Here is a 23,786-nt window from a genome sequence, read left to right as displayed (position 1 = left end):
AAAAATACATTGCACCCCACAAAATAATAGTGGGAGACCTCAACACCCCACTCTCATTAATGGACAGATCATCGAAACAGAAAGTGAACAAGGACACAGTGAAACCAATTGGAGGTTCTGAATCCGTTGGAATTAATAGCCATCTACTGAACATTTCATCCTAAAACAAAAGAATACACCTTCTCAGCACCTCATGGCACCTTCTCCAAAACTGACCATATAATCAGTCACAAAACAAGCCTCAATCGATATAAGAAGATTGAAATACTCCCATGTATCCTATCAGATCACTATGGTCTAAGGCTGGTCTTTAATGACAACAAAGACAACAAAAAGCCCATATACACATGGAAACTAAACAGTGCTCTATTAAACAATAGCAGTGTCAAAGAAGAAATAAAGAAATAAATTAAGGATTTTCTAGAATTTAATGAAAATGAAAACACAACATACCCAAACCTATGGGATGCAATGAAAGCAGCACTGAGAGAAAAACTCATAGCTCTGAGTGCTTCCAAAAAGAAACTGGAGAGAGCATACACTAGCAACTTGACAGCACAGTTTAAATCTCTAGAATAAAAAGGAAGCAGATACACCCAAGAGGAATAGACAGCAAGAAATAATCACATTCAGAGCAGAAAATGACCAAATAGAAACAAAAAGAACCATTCAAAGAATCAACAAAATCAAGAGCTGGTTCTTTGAGAAAATTAACAAGGTTGATAAACCCTTAGCCAGACTAACTAGAGGGCAAAGAGAGCGTATCTAAATTCACAAAATCAGAAAGGAAAGTGGGGACATAACAACTGAAACAGAGGAAATTCAAGAAATCATCAGATCCTACTACAAAACCCTATACTCAACAAAGCTGGAAAATCTGGAGGAAATGTATGAATTCCTAGACAGATACCAGATACTAAAGTTAATCCAGGATCAGGTATACCATCTAAACAATCCCATAACACCTAAAGAAATAGAAGCGGTCATCAAAAGCCTCCCAACCAAAAGAAGCCCAGGTCCAGATGGGTTCAGTGCAGAGTTTTATCAGACATTTATAGACAACATAATACCAGTACTCTCCAAACTATCCCACAAAATAGAATCCGAGGGAACACTACCTAACTCATTTTTTGAGGCTACAATAACCCTCATTCCAAAACCACACAAGGACCCTACAAGGAAAGAGAACTTCAGACCAATCTCACTTATGAATATTGATGCAAAAATACTCAACAAAAACCTTGCAAACGGAATCCAAGAACACATCAAAATGATCATTCACCATGATCAAGTAGGCTTCATCCCTGGGATGCAGGGCTGGTTTAATATACAGAAATCCATCAACGTAATCCACCATATAAACAAACTCAAAGAAAAAAACCATATGATCATCTCACTAGATGCTGAGAAAGCATTTGACAAAATTAACCACCCCTTCACGTTAAAAGTCCCATGTGGCTTTATTTGTCCTCTGTGTGTCCAGGCAATGAAGCAGTATACAAGAGCCCCTTTCTGCTCCTTGGCTATTCCAAGCTATGGAGTGCCAACTTTTAGCTTCATTATAATAACAGGAGGGAGAGAAAATAGTGACCAGTGTTCCTCAGAATTGCCCATGTCTCTCTACACCACTCGAATTGGGTCTGTTTTTCTTTGTTTTGTCTCCATTTTGTCTTATCATTGTCTTTACCATGTATGTCTCACGTCAGAGAAAACCATAGGCCCAGAAAATCCCTATGTTACCCCCTAGACATTTTTCTTATGTTAGGTTAATGTAAGATGTTGAATAATATTTTACAACATAGAAGATAAGGAAACATTTATTTATTTATTTGCCTATTGATATGGGCTCCTGTGTATCCCAGGCTAGCCTCAAAGTCACTATGTTACTGAGAATCACCTCAAACTTCTGCTTCTCCCATGTTCACCACATGCATGCTGGGATCACACACATGTGCCACTTGTGTGGTACTGAGAATCTATCCTGGCTTTGTGCATTCTAGGCAAGCACTGTACTGCCTGAGTTGCATTTCAAGATCCAAGAGGAAATTTTAGTTTTACTATAAGGCTACTTTTGAAGTTGACAGTATAGAATATTTTGGAGATGAGACCTGAGTTGTATCAGTGTAAGGAGTTAACAGTTAGCTAATGTACATGGCTTACATTCACGCAAGTTAGTTTCGGATTTTTCCCTTTAACAACAGGGAGCGGACTTGTTCCTTCTGTTTGATGTGATGTCTTGAAGGTTTGAAAGTCAGCACTGACTGTAAACATTCACTGAAGCTTCTTCCTTGTATGTGAACCTGAACTACATTCTAAGGTTTTGTGTGGCATATGTTGCTTTGGTACCAGGCCAGGACAGAAGAGTCATTGTGTCACCCGTTCCAGATATGTCAGCCAGGGCTCATCAAACAATCTCAGAGTTCTGGATACTTCCCTAGGATGCACCCCTGTGAGAAGGGGACAACGTAAGAGTTGTTAAAACTAACTGTGCTTTAATGCGAATAACTGAATTTTACCGGAGGGATGATTATTGCACTTAATAATGATTATATGCCCTCTGTCATGAGGAAGGTGGGCAAATTAGATTTAAAACAGCAATCGGGGCAAACAATGTTCACTGTAGCTTTGTAGAAAGTTGAAATTGACACCACATTTCTTGTTTTATTTTGACAAAAGGAAAAGAAAACCCCTTTCCCATTTCTCTCCATATCTAGGAGACGGAAAACAAATGAATTCCAAGTGCTTTGCAATTAGCCTGGCCAATTTTCTTTATCGAAACTGGTCACCACAAAACTCGAGTTGGAGTTTCTTCATAAATTGCTTCAGATTAAGGGGCTCCACTCAATCCACTGAACTCTGAGCAGAAAATGAAAGCTTTGAGAGTAACTGAAGTTCCTACCTCCCTCTATCACCGCATGACAAGTTACGCTCCTTAGTGTAAGCACTATGTGAGAAATGGCAAATGTGTCTATTTATAATAAAATAAAACAACCCCATATGATTAATGACTCTCAGAGGTAACGTGCAAAGGTTTTTTGCTGTATACATCTTAGCAGAGAACTTACAAAAATCTAACATTGACTTTCTCCTCGTAGGTACCAAGGTTCAGGTGAAGGCAGGATTGGCTGCCATGAGTTTTCAGTCTCACAGTGGCTTATCACTAGGGTTGTTAATGTAAGTATGGGGGGGTGTGTCACTTACCAGGTATCACTTTTGGCAGCAAGGGAGTGGAGCAGAAGACACCGTTAATGACAGCAGCATTTACAAGCAATGAATAGTTAGCCACACGTACTGAACGAAACACCAAAATGTCACCACCTGTTCATTTCCACTTAAGAACTAATTCATGCCCGACTGTCATTTTGTTGCCTGTACATGAAACCCCTGGCTCTTGAAGGCAAGAGCATTTTCCCCGTCACGCATCATTTCTGTATTCGGCTGTGCTTGTTCTTGAGTTAGCAGTCCTACAACCTGAGTTTTTGTAGTTGTTCCTTTTTGAGACAGGGTCTCAGTTTGTAACCCCGACTGGCCTAGAACTCGCCACCTCGTCCAGGCTGGCCTCGAACTCATAGAGATCTACGTGCCTCTTCCTCCTGTGTGCCACCCCACCCGGCTGTTTAAATGTTCTATTGATTCAGTCTCGTGAAACCTGTTTGTTTAGTTACACAGTTTTATTGCCCTTATAATTCTGATGTTTTCCATAGCTAGAATTTGGAGCTTTAAATAGCCTTAATAAAAATATTTTCTAATTAATTTATTGTGTATTAATTAAGCAAAAGCCTTGTGGTTTTGCTTCAGTTTATACTTATGGACCTTATAACGACTTTTTTCTTTGCTCATGACTGGGTACATCTTTTAGAAAAGTGACACCAGGTTTTCACACAAGCACAGCAAGATGCGCCTTGAAGAGGACAGTATTACACTGCGAACACATGGGCTTGCTAACACGGACATGCTCCGTCTCACACGAGGACGTGTGTCTATCTGCTCAGAATATTCACTTTATGCAGTTTTTTCTTAAATAGTAACTCTGAAATTTTGATAGTCATCTATAAATTAATATACTTTTTATACTAAAGAATACCTCAAATGCTTTATTTTGAGTTTGTGCTGTAATTCTCAATACTTCAACCTCTAGGCCACTCAGTGCATGACACAATATGCCCGGTAACACTCCTAATCCACACCCACTGTCTCCTGTCTGCCTCTGCCTGGGAGTTTATTGTGTGTTAGGAGGTGTGATGGGAAATTTTTGTACTGACAGATGTATATAAACGTATGTCCAAACAGTGAAAGGATGTGGTTTGCGCCATTATTAAGAAAATAATTTGTAAATTATTTCAGTATGGTCTTTTCTAGAGAATTAAAAAGAACAACAAAAACATCTATATTATTTATGCTTTTGTATTATGACCATCGTCCTCTTTTTACTTTTTTAAAAAGATATTTTATTTATAATTTTTATTTTGTATGTATGAGTGTTTGTCTCCATGTATGTAAGTGGACACGTGCATGCCTGTCCCTGGGGTGGCTTGCAGAAGTTACTGGGTCCCCTGAAACTGATTTTGTTACAGATACTTGTGAGCTGCTGTGTCACCTTGTCAGCCCTGGCGCTTTCTGTTTTAAGTCACATTTGGAAATAACACATCGAAAACAGTGAGTGTGCAGGGAGGTAATAGTGTTTGATATTTATTAGTGTTCATTTTTTATTTTCATTGTATAGTGCTTGATAAAAGACTTGTGCTAAAAGAACCTGCTACTAAATGTTATATATTTTATAAAGCACATTAAAATAATGTATAGACACATGCATACACACATATACACATGTGTACACACATATAGACAAACACAAATATACACATGCATACACAAACTCACCTATTCACACATACATTTACATATATACATACACATACACACTAATACACACATTCATACACACAACCTTATACATACACACAAATAGGTACAAATATACACATGTATACATACACAAATACATATATATATACATATACACACTAATATACACATACATAAAAACATACACATATGTATATACATACACATATACAAATACATATATACATATATATACACACTAATACACACATACATATAAACACATACACATATGTATATAGACAGACAGAGGAGACACACACACACACATACACACACACACACACACACACACACACACACACACACGTGCGCGAACATACTCCTGAGTGCTGACTGTGGATAAGTTTGGTGGGACTCTTGTGACTTGCTCTTCTGGGCAGCATCTCACTCTGCTTTACTGCATTGCTCCCAGGACCCTGCCACTCTCTCTGTCCCCATGCCCAGAGCTTGGCAGTGGGAGCAGCCAGTGGAAAGTGAGTCTCAGCAGAATTCACACAGCACATACTCGTTCAACCTTGTGCTCCTTCATGGGCAGCTTGGATGTTGTGTCTCCTTGGTGATGCCAAGGGCAAGCATAGACTTTGTCTATCAGCTCCTGTGCAGTAGCACTGTAAGCAGATGTCCCCCTGGGATACTGCCCTGTTGATGCACTCCTGGTTTATTTATTAGAGCATAATTTAAAAAACAAAGAATTTAGGGGGCAAGTTAGCCACATTCTACAGTGGGTTTTATATTGTTTTAGTGGGTGTTTGGCCTATGTCAGCATTATATTGCTTTTATACATAAGGAAATTAAAGCTTATAAGTGTGTGTGTGTGTGTGTGTGTGTGTGTGTGTGTGATGAAATAGAAGGGGAATTATTTGGGGTGAAGGGGACCAGCAAGAAGGGAAAGAGGTATAGAGGACGGCCATGGAGGTTGAATAAGGACGAAGTGTAATAATATAAACGCAAAATTTACAATGAGCCTCATTTCCTTATATGCTAACCACAAAGAAAAAAAAAAGAATAAAAAAGTAATAAAACCTGGTCCCTGACAAACGATGTGAAACTGTCTTGGTAGGAAGGCTCCAGCCGCGTGTGAGTGAGGAGTATTGCATCTGAGCGTGAGTCACAGATACTCACACGATGTGCGCCAAGTTGAGTGGCTTCTCCGGCTGGTCTGGGAACATGGGGTGCAAAGGCTCACGGCTTGATGCGCAGCTCAGGGACTTGCTCAGTGCATTTGTGAGCTTCTTAGCAGGTGATTTCTAGAAAGAGAAAACAGCCTTGATGATATACTTTAACAGACGAGTTTAAACTTTTACTAATAGTTCTGTATTCATTCACTCATTTCTTTTTTCTCCCAGGACTTGACGGCCTTTGTTTTATGCTTAAAATACACATAGAAAGGGGAAGTAGGGGTGATTAGGTGAAAAGTAGACTATGCCAAAACGAACACTTGAAATCCTAGCCAGGGTTAAGACTATCAGGAGAGGCCCAACTAATGTCTGAGAAAAATAACTACAAGAAGTTTGATTAAAATCTAAGTGAGCGCTGTCTCATTAGCTTCGAAGTTCCTGTGTAAAGCGACCTCCAACCCCCTGGCATCCACAGTTGTCCGCACACAGTGGGTGAGTCTGAAAACGTGTTCTCCCGCCTGTGCTGTAGACGCAGCTTCTACTGGAGCCAGAGGAGAGTTTAGGAGCCGGCACAGTCAGGGCAGCTCCCTGGACTTCACCTCCACTGCTGAGTACTTGCTTATTCGCCTTGAGCACCGCACCAGAGCCTGGTCAGCTCCTCCTGCTGCTGCGCTTCCTGCTGCCTGGCTTCCTCCAACAGCTGCAGTTTCTAGACCTCCATTTCAGCCATTTTCTTCTCCATCTCCTGCAGCACTTTGGCTCTCTTCTCAGTGGCCAGCTGAAAAGGTTCCTGGACTAGAGAACCAGAAGGGTTCTCAGCAACTGATTTTTTCCTCTTTCTTGGGAACAGAGGGCTCTTGGAAGTGTTCAGTGGAGCCTTGAAGCAATCTGCTTCTGTCTGGTGCTCCTGTTCTTCCTCTAGGGGCGCTTCCATGTCTCAGCATTTGGGCATGGCTTGAGGCACATTCTTTACTGTTTTCTCTGGCAGGTTAAATGGTGTCAAAATGGGGCACAGGAAGTCCCTTGAATTTGGGCACCTCCCCTTTCTGCATTTCTTTTATTTATTTTTCTCCTTCTGCAACTGGCGTTCTTTGTCCCAGGTATTTAAGGAGAAAGAGCACACCTCCACATTTCTTGCCTCTGAGATGTGGGATTTATAAAGCACCCCATAATGTGACACAGGTTGAGCTCTTATTTCTTCTCTTCCTCATCGTCTCTGTTTCAATGCAAAAACTGGCACCTTAGGGGCAGCGGCTGGAATTGCTTTCTTTTCAGGAACACCCACAACAGCTTCCAAGATCTTAGTACGGCAAGGTCTGGAATGAAATTCAAATTGTTCATCTTTTGTTTTTGTCTTTGACTCTTACTCATGAATTTATTTCTCAATTTCCAAACCAAAACCAACAGGCTGAGTAGTAGGCTGAACAGGTGGTGTCTTGGGCAAGACCGGGCCACTCTCAACAATTCTGGGATCAAGTTCTCGTGCTTTGAACTTGTATCTTTGCAGTTTCTCAAGGTCCTCTGCCTCCTGCTCTGTTGCACTTTTGCAGGTCACAACCTTTGCACGATAATTGGTCTGCAGTATGGGGGTCTGGGGGGGTCTTCTGCAATCTTGTTCACAAAGTTGGAGGGTAACAAGCTCTCATCTCTCTTGTTCTGCAGATGGTATCTGTCAGGGGTTCATTTGCAGAAGGCTTCAACCTGCTGTGCAATGGGCACATACGTAGACGCTGCTTTGTCAAGTGTTCTTTCCTTTGGACAGATCGAAAGGTCAATGATAGTACATCCTCTGGTCTGGGCAGGAGTGGAAGGATACTTCAGAAGTTCAGCCATGAAGTTCACTTCCGTAGACTCTTCCTGGTTCTTGGGATGTTGTTTGATTCGCTCATCCCTGAGGGAGTGAAAGTTCTGGTAACCTGGCTCATGGATTTCTCCACAGGTTGCCCTGGCCCCGCGAGAACGAGCTTTGTGATCTCTCCATTCTTCTTCCATATCTCCACCACCCACTGCTGCATTCCCAGCTTTTCTCTACGCCCCCACCTCAGTACTCGTTAGAACCTGTTAGCCCTCGGTTTCCTCCAGAGTTTCTCCTTCATCCTTTCTTGAGGAAGCTGGAGCACTGCCCTTCTTTCTCTTCCTCTGCGTTCTTTTTATGAGAGACTTTCATTCTTTTGCTGGGGGAACAATCAGAGGTAGGGAGCAGTGCATCTCTCGCTTTCACTTCAACAGAGGAAACGTGGTTTTTTTTCTTTCTGTTCCAAATTCCTCTGAGCAGAGAGTCTAACAGATTTTCTGCCTTCAATGGTGTAACACAGCCTTGTTGAAGTTTGGCTTTTCTCAAGGAAGTCTTCCCAGTAAAGGTACTCCTATTTCACTCTGCCAAAGAAACTTGTTCTCCAAGTTGGCCTTGTCAACAAACCATCAGTCTATATTTTCAGTGTCCTCTTCAGCATCCAGAGATGAAAAATTGATAAAGTCAGTGGGGGGGGCATCAAAAGAGTAAGCAGTCAGGACTCAAAACAATACCCTCACTTAGTGCAGACAAACAAGTTTTTGGAAGGATTCTAATACTCTACTCAATAGATTGTCTTCTGACCTATAGTAAATGTCTCTCAAGCCTACTTCTTACAACCTCGCCTCAAAACTACAGTCACGTCCTCAAGTATCTTGAATTCTTGCACTCTGGCAGACTCTTCTCATGAAGAACAGGTTCAGAGGCTTCATCCATTATCATCAAGGCAGGAACATGGCAGCATCCAGGCAGGCATGGTGCAGGCAGAGGTGAGAGTTCTACATCTTCATCTGAAGGCTGCTAGGGGAAGACTCCACTCATTTCTTGATCCATTCATTACTTGATAAATTCTGTTTTGAGCACCTGCCCTCCAAGTCAGGAAGTTTGTGAGGGGCTGTGACTACATGCTGGAACGAGCCATCGGGTACCCATCTCTGGCTGCAGTGACTGCATGCTGGAATGAGCCATCGGGGTACCCATCTCTGGCTGCAGTCCCTGCAAGTGCTGTTCTGAGTGGAAGCATTCATTGTGTAGGGAAATGTGTTGAGGTTTAGGGGGCCACTAGAACTCTCTGGAAAAATCTTAAGGGGTAAGAGGAAGGAGCTGAGAACCCATCTGAGAGAGGGAAGTCAGGAGGCAGCCAAATTCCCATTGGGTAGGTAGATGTTTGTACATGTCTTTTCAGGAAGCCACACACATTTGTGTGAATAAAATATTTATTAAGTTATGCTTTACACAAAGCCTCCATGAATGATTTGTCAATATAATAACACATATAACTTTGCATTCTTGTGCTTGAACCAATTTGTGTGGTTCAATTGGCACGGCTGATGTTACAGCCAACAGCCACTAATCCAGGCACAAACCTATAATTGTAGGACACAGCATGAGAACTGAACTTGGAGTTTGATTGAGGTAGATCACAAAATGGTGAGCCACACAAAGAGTAAGCTCACCAGTGCCACTGCTCTGCAGACCAAGCACCACGTGTTACTGTCACCTGGACACACAATGCTACTGTCACCTGGGCATGCACAGGGCACAAGTCAACCTCTCACACTATGAAAAGATGATTTTAAAACTACAAATTCCTCTCGCTACTCCCTGAAAAAAAAGCCTGAAACTGTACCAGGTGCTGTTGAGCACACGTTCTCATATACCCGTCTAGTGAGGCACTAGGAAAAAAATAGGAATCTTTAAAAAACACATACAGTACTTAAAAAATATGCATAGAAACAAAGCAAAGTGAAAGATAGCAAAATGTGTACTTTACAGTACAGTAAGCCAGACACAGGCCTGCCTGCCTTTCTGTTGGTTAGGTCAGCTCTGACCTACCTATATCCCAAGAAGAATCAAAGTTTGGTCCTTCTAGTATTTTAAGTCTCAGGAAGCCACACTCAGCTCAGATACAAACAGTAAGAAGTCCCAATAAGATCAGAAATGGCAGGCAACGGGAAGGAACATTGAAATAGAAGTTAAGTTTGCTCTTAATTCCATCATCATTGTAATTTTTTGGTTTTGTTTGTTGTCTGTGGTTTTGGTCAACTTGACACAAGTCAGGGTCATCTAGGAAGAGGGGACCGAAACTGAGAAAATGCTCCCATCAGATCATCCGATTGGCAAGTCTGCAGGGCATTTCCTTGATTAATGATTGCTGTGGAAGGGTCCAGCCCTCTGTGGTCCTGGGTGCTATAAGAGAACAGGTTGAGCAAGCCATGAGAGAAAGCTAATAAACAAGGTTCTTCCATGGCCTCTGCTTTGGTTCCTGCCCTGACTTCCCTAAGTGATGACCGCAGAGAGACCTGGGCGTCCTTTCCATGAGTTACCTTTTACTCTGGTTCTCATCACAGCCTCAGAGGAACTTACTCACCCTGCTCATCCTCTGCATCCCGGATAACAATCCCATACCCACCTTTAAGCAGTGCCTGAACGTCACTTACCCACGAAGTATACTCCTTCATCTGGTGCTGGTTGCTATGGGACCCTCCAGCATGGCCCCTCCAGAAGCAGTCCTGGCAAAGCTGGTAGTTGTGACACTGTTGGCATCGGTATCGAAATCCCATCATGCTCTCGCTGTGACAGTAGGAACACTCAACTGGATGGAAGACTAGCGGAAGTAAATGAGGAAAAAAAAAAAAAAAAAAAACCGAAGTGTGAACTACACTAAAGAAAAACACAACTCTCATGGAATTCTAGGTTTTAACTGTATGCTCTGCTGATTTCACACCATGATGAATTTTAACTGTGAGAATCGTGTAGATTATTCCTGGGACTCCACTTTTCAAGCATGTGCAGCTTTGTATGTGGGGGGGAAGAGGGGAGTAGGTATAAAATAGGATGAAGAATAAATGTCCTCTAGAAACACAAATTGCTGCAATGACCTTTGCTCTGTCTACCCCTATTTATTATGTATTAAGAATGTGAATTATCTAAACTGACTCGTCTTTATTCCATATCATCTCCAGGAGCCAAGCAGAGGTCATAATGACACAGAAGCAAGAGTGGCTGGTTACAGTTAAGTACCCAGTAGGCAAGGGCAGGTGTTAATGAAGTAGAAAATAGGAGGGAGAAAAAGAAAGGAAATGGGGGAATAGAAAATTATATAAGAGAACTGAGTTCTTAAAAATAATAGAGTAACTAATGGGCTTATTTAATGAGTGACATCACCTTTATCCAACACACACACACACACACACACACACACACACACTTACTTGAACACAGATCTGACTTAGACTGTTTGAGAGACACTTCCCTTCCTTTGCTAGGAAACATGAAGAGCCAAGATGGCCAAGCAATGTCTTTGAGGTTGAAGCTAATACACAATCAAATCCAAATTGTCTTCATGCCATGAGCTAAAGATACTAAAAGAGGAGCAGCAGCAGCAACAACCTTTTGTGTTGCTGTTGTCATCTTACTAATTGGGCAAGAAAAGCAATCCAGATGAGAATAAATAATGGTGAAACGGTAAAATAGGAGAAAAGAACATGATGCGTTCTTGAGTGGGTAATTATGGAGCACACCAAGCTCCTCTTCTGGCTCCTGGGAAAGCCAGGGGTATGAGGTAAGTCTGGGTAACTGCTCTGGCCGTGTGTCTAAGAGACAGATCTCTGATAACAGGAAGCACTGAGAGGTCAGAGCTGAAATCACAGCTCCTTCACAGAGTCCTGACTGTCACACGGCTCCTGGAATGCCCACCAGAACTCTGAACCCATCCTGTCTCACTGCATGTCCTTACAGGTAATTGCATATATGTGATTGTCAGTAATTGCAAAGGAACTAGCAAATTTATTCTCTAAATTTTGTTCAAAATAAACTTAGAAATATTGAGAGACAATAGAGTCAGATGGTAAAAATTCCAAGTGAGAATTCAAAACAAAGCCACCATTATCTCCAGTGTATATTAAAACAACACATAGAGATGGGGTGCATGATTTTCTGTTCAATCTGGAGAGATTGTGCAGTTTGACAGTAAAACTACAAGCATTAAATGGGGGCCCTAGTCTGTTCTGAGTGTAAATTTTATAAACAGTGTTTTAGGTTGTATTTTATATTTAAATCTGGATATGTCAATGGCAAACATCCCTTATTTTAAAAACCTTTGCTATTTTTGAAAAGAAACACACAGTGAAATTTAATCACTCTTGTCTTTAAAAGAGATTTACTTAATAGACACAACATTGAACAGGCACTTGAAGGTGAACAAGTTGCTGTCATTTATTGCTGTCACCTATTCATGTGTGATTGCTTTGGGAAAGATGGCTGTAGATGCCAGCAGAGGACATTCCCCTCTAAAACAAATCCTTTACTTGGGCTTTTTTGATTCAACACACATAACGTATAACTGAAGTTACAATTTATCATCACCACCACCACCATCACCATCATCATCACTGTCACCATCATTATTTTGGCATTCCTCTTCCTAATTTTGTATCATATAAGGTTTGGTGGGTCAGGAGGTGGTTTCGTTAAATGATCCACTAAACAAATTTCCCTAAAACTGTCATGGACTTCATAAGTGTAGACTTTATGATTGAATTTGAGGAACTTGAGTAGTGTTCTGGCTCAGCAGTAATTACTCACCATTTTCTACATTTGCCAGTCGATGCAGAAGAGGCAGCCATACCAGACACTGTGGAGGAGGGTCTGACATGAGAGTGTCCAAGAAGCCATTCAAGGTGACCTTTTTCTGCACCAGCGACAGAAAAACCACAAAAGCATAGCTCAGGGAACAATTCCAACTCAGGTGCTATCAACTGATAACAAAGAAATAAATCATTCAATCAACCCCTCATGTAGGGAGGGACAGAACGTGCCAAAGGGTGTTGCTACACCAGTTTAGAACTGGAAACATCAGTGTTTCTTGTGCTAAAATTACACGAGACCAGGTCATCTCCACTGAGCCTGAGAGGGTAGCCAGTCAGAAGAGTCTCAGTCATCCCTGAGTCAGCCAATCAATCACTCTCAGAGATAAGGGGCAGGGAAGATAAACTGGGAAGGTGAAAGAGCTAAAACCTCTACAGGTTCTAACTCAGTGGTGCCTCAATACGATGGGCTTCTCTGCGGGTTGAGCTGTTTGCAACGATTTCCCTTTGTAGTTTCCCCAGTTTCTTATACACTGGATGTTTGGTGGCTAATAGGACTGGTCCTGTTGGATTTTGGAAGTAGAAGAAATTGTGTGGTCAAATGCTGAAACTATTTGAAAGCTTGAACCAGAATGTCAAAGTGGATAGAATGCTAACAGGTTAGCAATAATGAATCCCAGAGAGGTATAGTGTTTTTAAGGCCCATAGCTTAGGGTGAACTTGGGTCTCACCAATAACTGATTCTGGATCCACTGAATTTCTTACTAATAGAAACTTAGTAGGTTTAGTCTTTCTTCATAACCTTAATTAGTTTAAGATTTTTACTGAGCTTATATGTTCCTTTTAGATATACAGTGCATAGATTATTGGAAGACTATTTTAAAAAGATATCAGAATTGATATATCCAGAAAATGTTTCCTTCAAAGCTATCATTCTACATTGTATGGACTTTTTCCCAAGAAAATATTTCAAACACGTTTGGAATCAGCTCTACTTATTTATTTCTATTATGTGTATGGGAGTATGAAGGCTTTCTTGCATGTATGTCTGTGTACCACATGGGGACCCAGGAGGGCCAGAAGGAGTGAGATAACCTAGGACTAGAGTTACAGAGAGTTAGGAGCCTCCTCGTGGGTGCTGGGAATCAAACCCAGGGCCTCTGTAAGAACAGCCAGTGCTATTAACCCCTGAGCCATCTCTCCGGTGCACCTCTCTGCACCCAGATTTTAGCCTTTAAAACTGTGGTTACAAAACATTAAAGCAGAAATAAAGTGGACTTGTATTTACATTGGTCACTTTTCAATTTTTCAGATAACTATATTTATCTGCTTTGGTCACTCAGTCATATTGATGTCATAGCACACTCTTTAGGGAATTTTGAGGGAAATTTTTAGCATGAGAAGGCCATATCTAATTGTTTTTAAACATACAAGTTTTTTAAAGCTTGAAGGTCAGGTATAGAAAGACAAATACTACATGTTTTCACACTTAGAACCTACCACTGAATTGTTTTGGGGAATCAACATATGGTCTTTCCATAGAGGTCTAAGATGCAGATGCGTTCAACTAAGCCTTCCCCAGCAACCAGGTCTAAAGTATCACTATGTTATATTGTGAAAGATGTAGGAAGCAGTGTTCATCATGTATTGGCCCACATGGACAGTAGCGAGCCACGTGAGAGGACTCCTGTTTCTTTGATGGACACTGGCAAGCCTTAGTGTGGGGTCCAGCATATCTCATTTGGGAGCTAAGTGAGAGTTCAGTCCTTATGGTAACATAGAGATATTAATGACCAAGGCATCAAGGGTATATGTTGCTGCAAAGACTAAATTATGCAGTAGAAATAATAAGCTTGAAGTCTGTCTGGCTCTTGTCTAGTGAGCACCCGGTATTATTACTATTCAGGTATATTGTTAGTTGCTGGATCACAGGTCACTCACTCATCAAAGGCTGGAAAACTATACCCCAGTCTGCGGCCATGAAGAAGAATATGGCTTCTGAGCCCGGAAGTCGGGCACAGAAATAAAATAACAGTGTCTTTAAGGTTTTCTTTAGAAAGTCACCTGTTGGGAGAAACAGGATCTGGCTGACTGTTCTGTGTAACCAAATGAAGGACCTTCAAAAACTGCTGTGGGTAGTTTGAGAACTTCCCGAAGGAACTGGTCGTATCTTCCATAAACCATCACTCCACTGGAGTCAGAGATCATTGAGAAAATATCTGGTGGAAAGAAAGGCTGAAGATGTTTACCACATAAACATTCTAAAGTTCTATCTCAACAGCTCTGACACAAAGAATGCAGAGGCATATAATTTGTGGAAACATAATATAAAAACTATTTTTTTTCCTGCTGGAACAGTTTCTGCATGATATCCAGTGTTTTCTTCTTGTTTCAAAAGAGGATCTTGCTATATGTGGTACCTGTTTGAAGGCGATTTATAATTTAGGCAATGTTAATATCTTTTCAAAAGACAGAATATATTTCTTCATGAGGTTAATTATCAACTTACATATAATGCTGTAAAGAAAGGTTTTGTAGATGCAATGCACACTGTTACAGTTTGAATGTGAAGTAGTTCCCATAGGCTCATGAGTTTGAATACCTGGTCCCCATCTACCATCAGGTGGTACGGTTTGGGAAGACTGTGGAATCCTCGGAAGTGGAGCCTTGCTTGATGTAGTTGGTCGGTGTGGGCAGACTCGGGGGTTCTCTTGCCTGGCTTCACTTCCTGTTCTTTCTTTGCCACTGGACTGCCGATTCAATGTACCAGGCTGGTGTTCTGTTCCTGCCAAAATACATTCTCTACCCTCAGCTGAATCCCTCGGGAATCACAAACCAAGAGAAACTCTTTCTTCCTGAAGTTGTTGCTGCTAGGACATTTTATTATGGCAACCAAAAGGGAAGACAAAGATGCCAGCCTCTTAGGAAACAGAATGAAATTACCACTATAAAATTGGGGGAGTTGCATGTGTCACTTATCTGATTAGAAACTTAACCATTTGTACCATTAACAAAATCTTGGGGGTTGACTTAATATACTTGAAAAATAAAGGGTACAACAGAAAAAAGCACCAACTCTTGAGTAAGTTCCCACAGAGGCAGAAAAGATTGGTAAATTACACTGTCTGACAGCGTGGGAGGAATGAGACTGATCAGGATGGGTCTCTGTGTAGTGAAGAGACGCCTGTCTGATCTACGAGGTAAGACTGTGGTTTCTGATGATTTCCCACATTACTGCTGGCTCCACTGAGCCTGTCTCCGTCCTGCCATGATGTGATCTCAATGAGCACTAACAGCTCAGTTCCCAAGGTGCTTCATAATCCACATGGAATCAGCAGGAGGAGAGGATTTGCCATTAGTTTGTCTAACATTCAGTAGATGTCACTCAGCCAGTGGAGCTGCAGGACAAAGTTCAGTAAGACCAGTGAGCTACCTCTGTTCACTTTGAGTTTCAAAATCATCTTCTCAAGGTCAAAATGTAACCAGAGGACACTCCATTTATACAGTCATTACTCGTTACACATGTTACAAGCTTTCGATAGAATATGCTTTTAGGGTGTGACTTGACTCATTTTAAATCTTCCAGATACAATGATGTTTCACAATTGATATTAATTGTGATATTGTAGAGATTTTGAGGTTAGTACCCCAAAATAAACAAGCAACTCAAATAACCCAACAGTAAGAACAAAGGCTGCCCAAAAGCAGACAGAAGAGCCAAAGAGACATTCTCTGGAGGAGGGTACACAGTTAGTGAGAGGTCTGTAGAAATGCTCGGTGCCAGTGATCATCTAATAAAATGCAAGTGGAAGCCATTGTCTGGTAGATTCTCCAGCAAGAAATGGCAGAAAGTACAAGGAGAACAATTGTTGGAAAGGACTTGAACAAAAGGGAATAGTTGTAAGCTGGTGCTGGAAATAAAAATTTCAGTCATTGTGGAAGCAAGTAACACTGTTAAAAAAATCACTACATGGTTCAGTGATTCTATTACTGGGCTGGAGCAGAGACTGAGGGAACAGCCAACCAGAAACCAGCCCAACTTGAGACCCATCCCACAGACAAGCACAAATCCCTGACACTATTAATGTGACTGCTATGCTTGCAGACAAGTGTCTTGCATGGCTGTCCTCTGAGAGGTGCCACACACTAAATGAATCACAGAGATGCAGACACCCACAGTGAAACAATAGATAGAGCTTGTGGCTCTTATGGAAGAATAGGAGAAGGGATTATGGCCTCTTAAGGGGTAGGGACCCCACAGGAAGATCAACAAATTAGTTTTATTTAGATATAACTTTAGATGAATACCCAATATATATCTAAACAAAACTAGTTTGTTGATGAAATATCTTTGCTTCCATGTTTATCATAAAATCCCTACAACAGTAAAGACGCACAATCAAGCCAAGCTGAACGGATGAACGAATAAATAAGGGGGCATATCCCCAGGGGAGTATTGTTCAGCCTTGAAAGGAGGAACTCTTACCATCTGCAACGGTGTGATCGGCTACATTCTGTTAAGTGAAATGCGTCACATGCACAAAGGCAAGTATTACATAGTCAGACTCATGTGGAAGGTAAACATGCTGATTTCAGAAGCAGAGTGTAGAAGGGAGATTCCCAGAGCCTGGGGCGCTTAAAGGACAGTTGGACCCAGAATGTGTCATCAAGGAATGTGTAGTTACTGCTATGGAACAAGTTCAAGAAGGAACAAGTTCAAGAGAGAGGCTGGACAGCGGGATGACAGGGTGATGAGGAATGTGTTAATACAGTTGATGAGTGCAGTTCTCATCACAAAACATTGCATAAAATGATACACATGTTAACCAGATACATTTAACGATTTCACAGTGCATTGATGTGCAAAAAGCATTATAAGTAGCGAATACAAATAATTTTATGTCAATTGAAAAAGAAATTCAGTTTGAGCCAAAGTGCTATCCTTGCCACCCGTGCAATGTTGTTTGCTGGCAGAATTTTTAACTCAGACACTAGTCAAACGGGCCAAGAACAAATAAATAAAAAGGAGGCTGCTGGCAGGAAAACATGTTGATTAATTTTACATGTAGAAGCTGAAACATTCCAATGGACAGAGATAAAAGGAAACTTGGGAAAATTCAGACTGGCTTTTCCAGGGGAGCTGCCATCTTGCTTGCTTTGAAGCAGGTGGGCTGGTTCTAGCAGGGTCACCCTGTCTCCTGATCTTCTGAGACATTGATTTCCTAAGCCTGGTCATCTCTGATATTACCTGGGCTTTTAGGCAACCTTTCTGTACTGGTCTGAATGTAAACTATTCCCTCTCACCAAGCCCATCTGTGAATACTTGGAATGTAGCTGCTTGGGATTCGTTGATAGGCCATGGAACATCTGGGGTGGGAGGCGTGGTGCAGATATAAGCTGCCATGGGTGGAGCTTAAAGGACATCTCACCTCCAGTTCCCCTGATGGCTCCTCATGCTTCCTGATCTGACATCATATGGACAAGCTAGTCCACGCTCTCCCCACTATGGACAGGATCATATCCTGCTCTCACGTGGCTCTCAGTGTAGCTGTCTTTTAAAAATTTATTTGGTCACAGTGAAAAGTCATGAATTTAATCTCTAACTAGAACAGAACCCGTACTCATAGTGACCTTCCACACACTGGACACTAAGGTGAACTTTATCTGTGTTGAGGAAGGCTGTCTAAGTCAGAGCTAAAGTAAGTATACACCACAGACACCATCAGCAAGTGGTGATAAATGGTTTACTCGGGTCATCAAAATAATGTGAAAGAACTCCGGCGTTAAGAAAATAATTCATGTTTGTATTTTAGTTTTTAGCTTTAGGTGATAAGCTTGCTATATATGTGTATATATATGCATATATATGTATATATATATAATGCAAGATTATTTCAAGGATTCAATCAGATAATAGACACAAAACATTCAGGATAACACTTCACATGTGGGACACAGTGCATATATTTTAGATATCTTCACAATAATTTCATATTGCATACTTTCTGTTGCTGACATTATTCATTCATGTGAAATCCCCCATGGGAGTGGCTCAGAATCATACTATAAGCCCCTTTGTGCTTCCTGGAGCACCATAACAGGAATTTGCCTTCATTGGCTCATTCAGTTGCAATCAACATGACACACAGTAAATGGGTAACGTTGCCCTCACCAGTAATACAGGGGAAACCAAGATCGGGAGGCCTGGCCGACTGAGAAAAGCCGGAAGGATGCCACATAGAACAACACAGATTGTAACGCTTTGGTGTGAGTACGGGAAGAACAGCGTGGATGCAGAGGGAGGGGCTGGTCAGGGCAAAGTGTGAAAACCACTGGGCAAACATCAGAGAGGAGGGAATAGGTTTAAGGAAACAGGACAAAGGGCAGTAGGTAAGCACAATGTTCTCAAGTATTCTTGAAGAGCCTGGTAGTGGGGTCAGGGAACCAGGGCAGAGGAGATGCTGACACCAGATATAAAAAGCCTTCGGACTTCTGCTATGCAGTTCAGATTGTGTCTGGATGATATCAAAGGACATAATGAAGGATTTAAAGCAAGGCTGGAAGCAGTTGTGAAGGCAGATCAACCCAATCAGAGAGAGACATTTGATGAATGCAAGGTATATGCTATAGCGTGGGTCTTCTGACTAAAGCAAGCAAGCAAACAAGCGCCCCCTCAACCCAACACAGACAAACAAAACACTTAGAGACTATAGACAAATATGACATCCTAGGCTTATATCCTTGGCTTTTGAGTTTCTTTAAGATCTAGATACTTGGGGTTGGAGTGTTGGCTGAGTTGTTATAGTGTTCGGCTTGTAAGCATGAGATCTTCATTTGGTCCACAGAATTATGTAAACATGCTAGCGGTGGCAGAGCATGCTTGTAATTTTAGCACTAGGAAGGCAGAAACACAAGGACCCTTGGAACTCACTTGCCAGCCAGTTTAGTTTAATTAGTGAGCTCCGGGCTGATTCGAAATCCTGTTTCAAATCATACAGACAAAATTTCTCCATAATGAGACAACTAAGGTTGTCTTCTGGCTTCCATCATCCATGTACCAAAGTACACTTGCACACATAGATGGGAGTATGTGTGTATGCACATGTGCTTGTATGGAGACACACTGGACATGTTTCAGAAGAACCAGCCAACAGGACTGTTCAAGAGACAAACAACTATTCCAAACCATTAAAATTAATTACAAGATGAGGACAATTAGACAGAGAAGGAATATATACTTGGCCACTTAATGTTTATGGAGCTCTGCCATACACCCACAGAAAGTGCCTTTCTCTCCACAGGCTGCACCAATAGTGCCACCAGGAACAACATGGTAAACGCCAAGCAAATGGGTTGGTTGTGGCCCTGAGTAGCAGAGAGTAGGATGTAAAATGGAGTTAGTGTCCCTTTAATGCATTGGTGATTATTTAATAACATTTGCTTTGTTTTTTGTTTTTTTCACTTTTGATTAAAAAAATTCAGCCAATTATTATTCCTCTGTTCTCTCCAATAAAAAGGGACAAGTTGGAACAAACTAAGTATTTTATTCCCATGCACAAAGATAGGAATATTGCTAAACAATCTGGCTGCAGTATTGGCTTAAATACATTAAGAAACTTTTACAGAAGTGAAACCGAAAACCCAAATCTAAAAAACACTTTCCATATTTCATTTTTACTTTTTCTTATCATAAAAGTAGCACAGAAATCACGACTTGTCTACTTTACCACTAAGACAAGAGCCAGCAAAGAAAAATTTCATTAAAAAACCCCCAACCCCATTTACCAAGAGACAGTTGTGGCTGTGTGTGGCTGATTGTCTCATTCAGTCAATAACTATTATTGAAATTGGAAATATTGGTGATGAAGGATATTCATTTTGTATTAATATTTTTGCAGAGATTTTTTTTAAAATCAAAGTGCGTCCAACTATAGTCAAGATCAAACTGCCTTCAACATAATTACCTGGAAGCCACTCAAACCATCTTCCTGGGATTACAATCTAAGAGTGACTCTTCAGTCTGAGAACTAGGGACATAGATGTTAATTGAGGTCCACTGCTCTTGAGATGGGAATGAGATAGATGCATGGTGGTCACACCATGTATTTTTCATTAGAATTTGTGACATGAGGACCTTGGGTCTCCAGTGGGATTCCTGCTTCCTTCACTGTGTTAAAGATTGACTGTTCCAGTAGACTGCAGCCTGCTTTGCTCACCTGGCTTTTTAGAAGATGATGACCAGGGGAGGAGAAATAACCATTATACCGCTTTCTCTGACCTCAGGGGTTGCAGGAGAAGGACTCAGAGAACCAAACCAAACAGACAAGCAAGCAAACAAACAAACAAAAACCTAAAACCAACTAATCAACCTAGCCAAATTAAACCAAACTAAACCAAACCAAACCAAATCAAACCATACCACCTCCCCCAAAACACCCCCCCAAAAAAACCAAACAAACAAAACCAATAACCAAATCTACATAACACTGGCTTGAGCTTTTAAGCTATGTTCACACTATCAATTGCTTTCTTAGGAATCCTGGGTTTGATGCATATTTCAAAAATGAGTGTGAATGTGTGTGTGTACATGCATGTGCATGTATCTATCCTAATGTCTTATGTGTGTGTGTGTAGAGATTAGTGGACTGTTCCTAGGAGCTGGTTCTCCTTCACTTGGTGAAATCTCTGGATTAACCTTAGGTCTTCAGGCCTCTGTGCAACAGCCATGGTTATCTTGCTAGCTTTCCTTTTGACCCTGATCCTGACTCAAAGGATGAGTGGCTCTTCCCATTCCAGTATGTGAAAACGAATGATATATCTCCTGCATTTTTCTTGTACCAGTAACTGCTTTAGCAACTGGCCTGGGATGGGTAATGAGACTGGCCAGGCCAGAGAGTTGACAGTGGTTGCCAAGTTAGCTGTCCTCAAAGGATGACATCATCTGAATCTCAGGAGAGCTGGGCAGAAGAGTCTGGGTCTTCCAGGATGTGTGCTCGCTGGCCTCATGAAAGGCTCAGCGGGTCCTGGCATTTAGAAACCTGCCTTTCAAAAGTTTGGCTTAAACTTACTTCAATATAGTATTCTTTCATTCATTTGTGTGTGAATACAACATTAAATAAGCATTGAAGATGCTTTTGAAGATTTTAATTCATGAAATGTTTTTCTAATGTCCTCAATATAAACGACCAATTACGGCATGATGGTAGCAGTCAGGTTCTGCTGGGTTTTTTTTTTTTACCTCTGGTTCTGTTCTTTTGGTTAAACTTTTTTCTCTTAGTCTAATTGAAGATAAAATACCTTCTAAATAATTCTGAAGCCATTTAAAGAGCAAAGAGAAAGCCACTGGCTTCCAGAACTATTGATTTATTATTTCTCAGTCAAACAATGGGAGGAGATAGTTTTCCATTTCTTTATCTCCTAGGCTAACCAAAGAGAAACTGTCTGGGCCCAGGATCTGCGTGAGCTTCTTTGACTTTTGGATTCATTGGCTATTCCATGAAAGAGAATTGTGGAAGTGAAGGAGGTTGATTGCACCTCAGTTTTCCATTTTTCCCCCTAATCTAGTTATCCAGAGAGAAAACGTTCCTGCAGTATGTCAGGCTAGATCCCAAAGGAGTAAAAATTTTTCCTTCTTTTACTGTTTTCTTTTTACTATTCAGAATCTATCAAGAAAAAAGGGAGGTAGGCACTTCTTGGCTAACAGAGCTGGGAGGCACCCTCTAGGTTTAATAAAATCCCCACAGTTGAGCTACAGAAGGAAACTAGGGATTAAAAAAATAGAATCATGTCCATAGTGTAACTTAGCATCAAAGCACGCCTGGGCTCACAACACGGATGATCAGTGCCCTTTCTAACACAGCACTCCATGCTAAACTCACAATAACTAGGGTAAATGACTAGGTGAAATCCCATTACCAGCCTCATTTTAAATCAGTGAAAATTGAATACTTTAATATCAGAAAGAGTCTAGCTGGAGAAACTCGGGAAGTTTTAAATAATGATAAATTCCAAAGTAAAGGAAATGTTCACTTCATGAACATTTATATAATATGGAAATAGTTTTATTATAAAATGTAAAGGCCAAAGAAGACTGAATTTCAAGCAGCTCTCACAGAATGAGGGAAGGAAGAGCTAGACAGGGACATGGCAAGGACAGGACAGGATGTAATGTGCACAGCAGAGACCAGCAGAGGAGGCAGGGATAACTTACATCTCAACTTGTCCATGATCTTCCCTCCACACAATGTAGCCAAAGCCATTTTGACAGCAAATACTGAGATTTTACCATGGCCTTCCCTGTTTAACGATAACAGAAAAAAATGATGTTATTTAGGGTACTTCTAATAAATAATGTTGACATTTTCTGCTCTGTAGAAATTGTAGGCTACACAGCTTCGTGCGTTATTCAGATACACTTTAGAAAAGGTTGTGAATGCAATTCACACATTGCTGATCAACCGTCCACGTGATGCTTTGTTTTTCAAGAGACATCAGAATCTTCTAGTTCATTCGTTGTATATGTCACTTGCTCAAAATATAGTCTGGTAGCCAGAGAAATACGCCCTTGATAGTGACAGCTTCACATAACAGATTCTGCTTATTGTCATTGGGTTTCGCGAAATAATGTTATGCATGATTCCAGTCTCTATAATTTATCAAAACAGACTCCAAAAACTTCATATTTTATTTTTTTTTAGAAAAAATTTAAATTTTAAGTTAGGTTAAATATGTGGACTTTTTTTCTCTTTTAATAATCTGTGTCATATTTTTTCTTCTTTAATTGATATTTTCTGTATTTACATTTCAAATGTTATTTCCCTTTCCCCCCCATTCCCCCTGCCCCCCTTTTCTTAATTCCATGAAGGTACTTAGTCTTTCCTAACCACCCTCTCCACCTCAGCACCTTGATGTTCCCCTACTCTGGGAAAACATGCCTTCACTGGACCAAAGGCCTCTTCTTCCTTTGATGAGAGACAATTCTATCCTCTGCTACATATGCAACTGGAGCCATGGGTCTCTCCACGTGTACTCATTGGTTGGTGTTTTAGTCCCTGGGAACTCTGGAAGGTTTGGTTACTTGATAATGTTGTTCTTACCCTTTCAGTCACTTCAGACATTTCTCTACCTCCTTCCCTTCATTGAGGTCCCCGTGATTAGCTG

At 41.1% G+C, this 23,786-nt stretch overlaps 1 protein-coding gene and 1 pseudogene across 17 annotated transcripts in view; both read right to left on the bottom strand.

Moving 5' to 3' along the window:
• Positions 1-23,786, bottom strand: part of DTNA (dystrobrevin alpha) — a 230,065-nt gene that overhangs the window by 55,296 nt on the left and 150,983 nt on the right. For all 16 annotated transcript variants that reach the window (XM_080919893.1, XM_080919895.1, XM_080919885.1 and 13 more), the window contains exons 6-10: positions 22,837-22,922; positions 14,691-14,845; positions 12,625-12,730; positions 10,479-10,645; positions 6,031-6,155 (exon numbers count right to left, since the gene is read on the bottom strand). In XM_080919893.1, coding sequence (XP_080776019.1) covers positions 6,031-6,155; positions 10,479-10,645; positions 12,625-12,730; positions 14,691-14,845; positions 22,837-22,922 — 639 coding nt within the window. The remainder of the gene's footprint in view (positions 1-6,030; positions 6,156-10,478; positions 10,646-12,624; positions 12,731-14,690; positions 14,846-22,836; positions 22,923-23,786) is intronic.
• LOC308423690 (targeting protein for Xklp2-like) lies at positions 6,646-10,426 on the bottom strand (annotated as a pseudogene). The gene is made up of 2 exons: positions 10,409-10,426; positions 6,646-8,322 (listed from the first exon to the last, which is right to left on the bottom strand). The product of its transcript is annotated as a targeting protein for Xklp2-like (transcript).

The sequence above is a fragment of the Micromys minutus genome (genome assembly GCF_963924665.1).
Source record: "Micromys minutus genome assembly, chromosome: 8".
NCBI lineage: Eukaryota > Metazoa > Chordata > Mammalia > Rodentia > Muridae > Micromys > Micromys minutus.
Note: the sequence above shows the minus strand (reverse complement) of the source record. Positions and strands in the feature narration are given on the sequence as shown.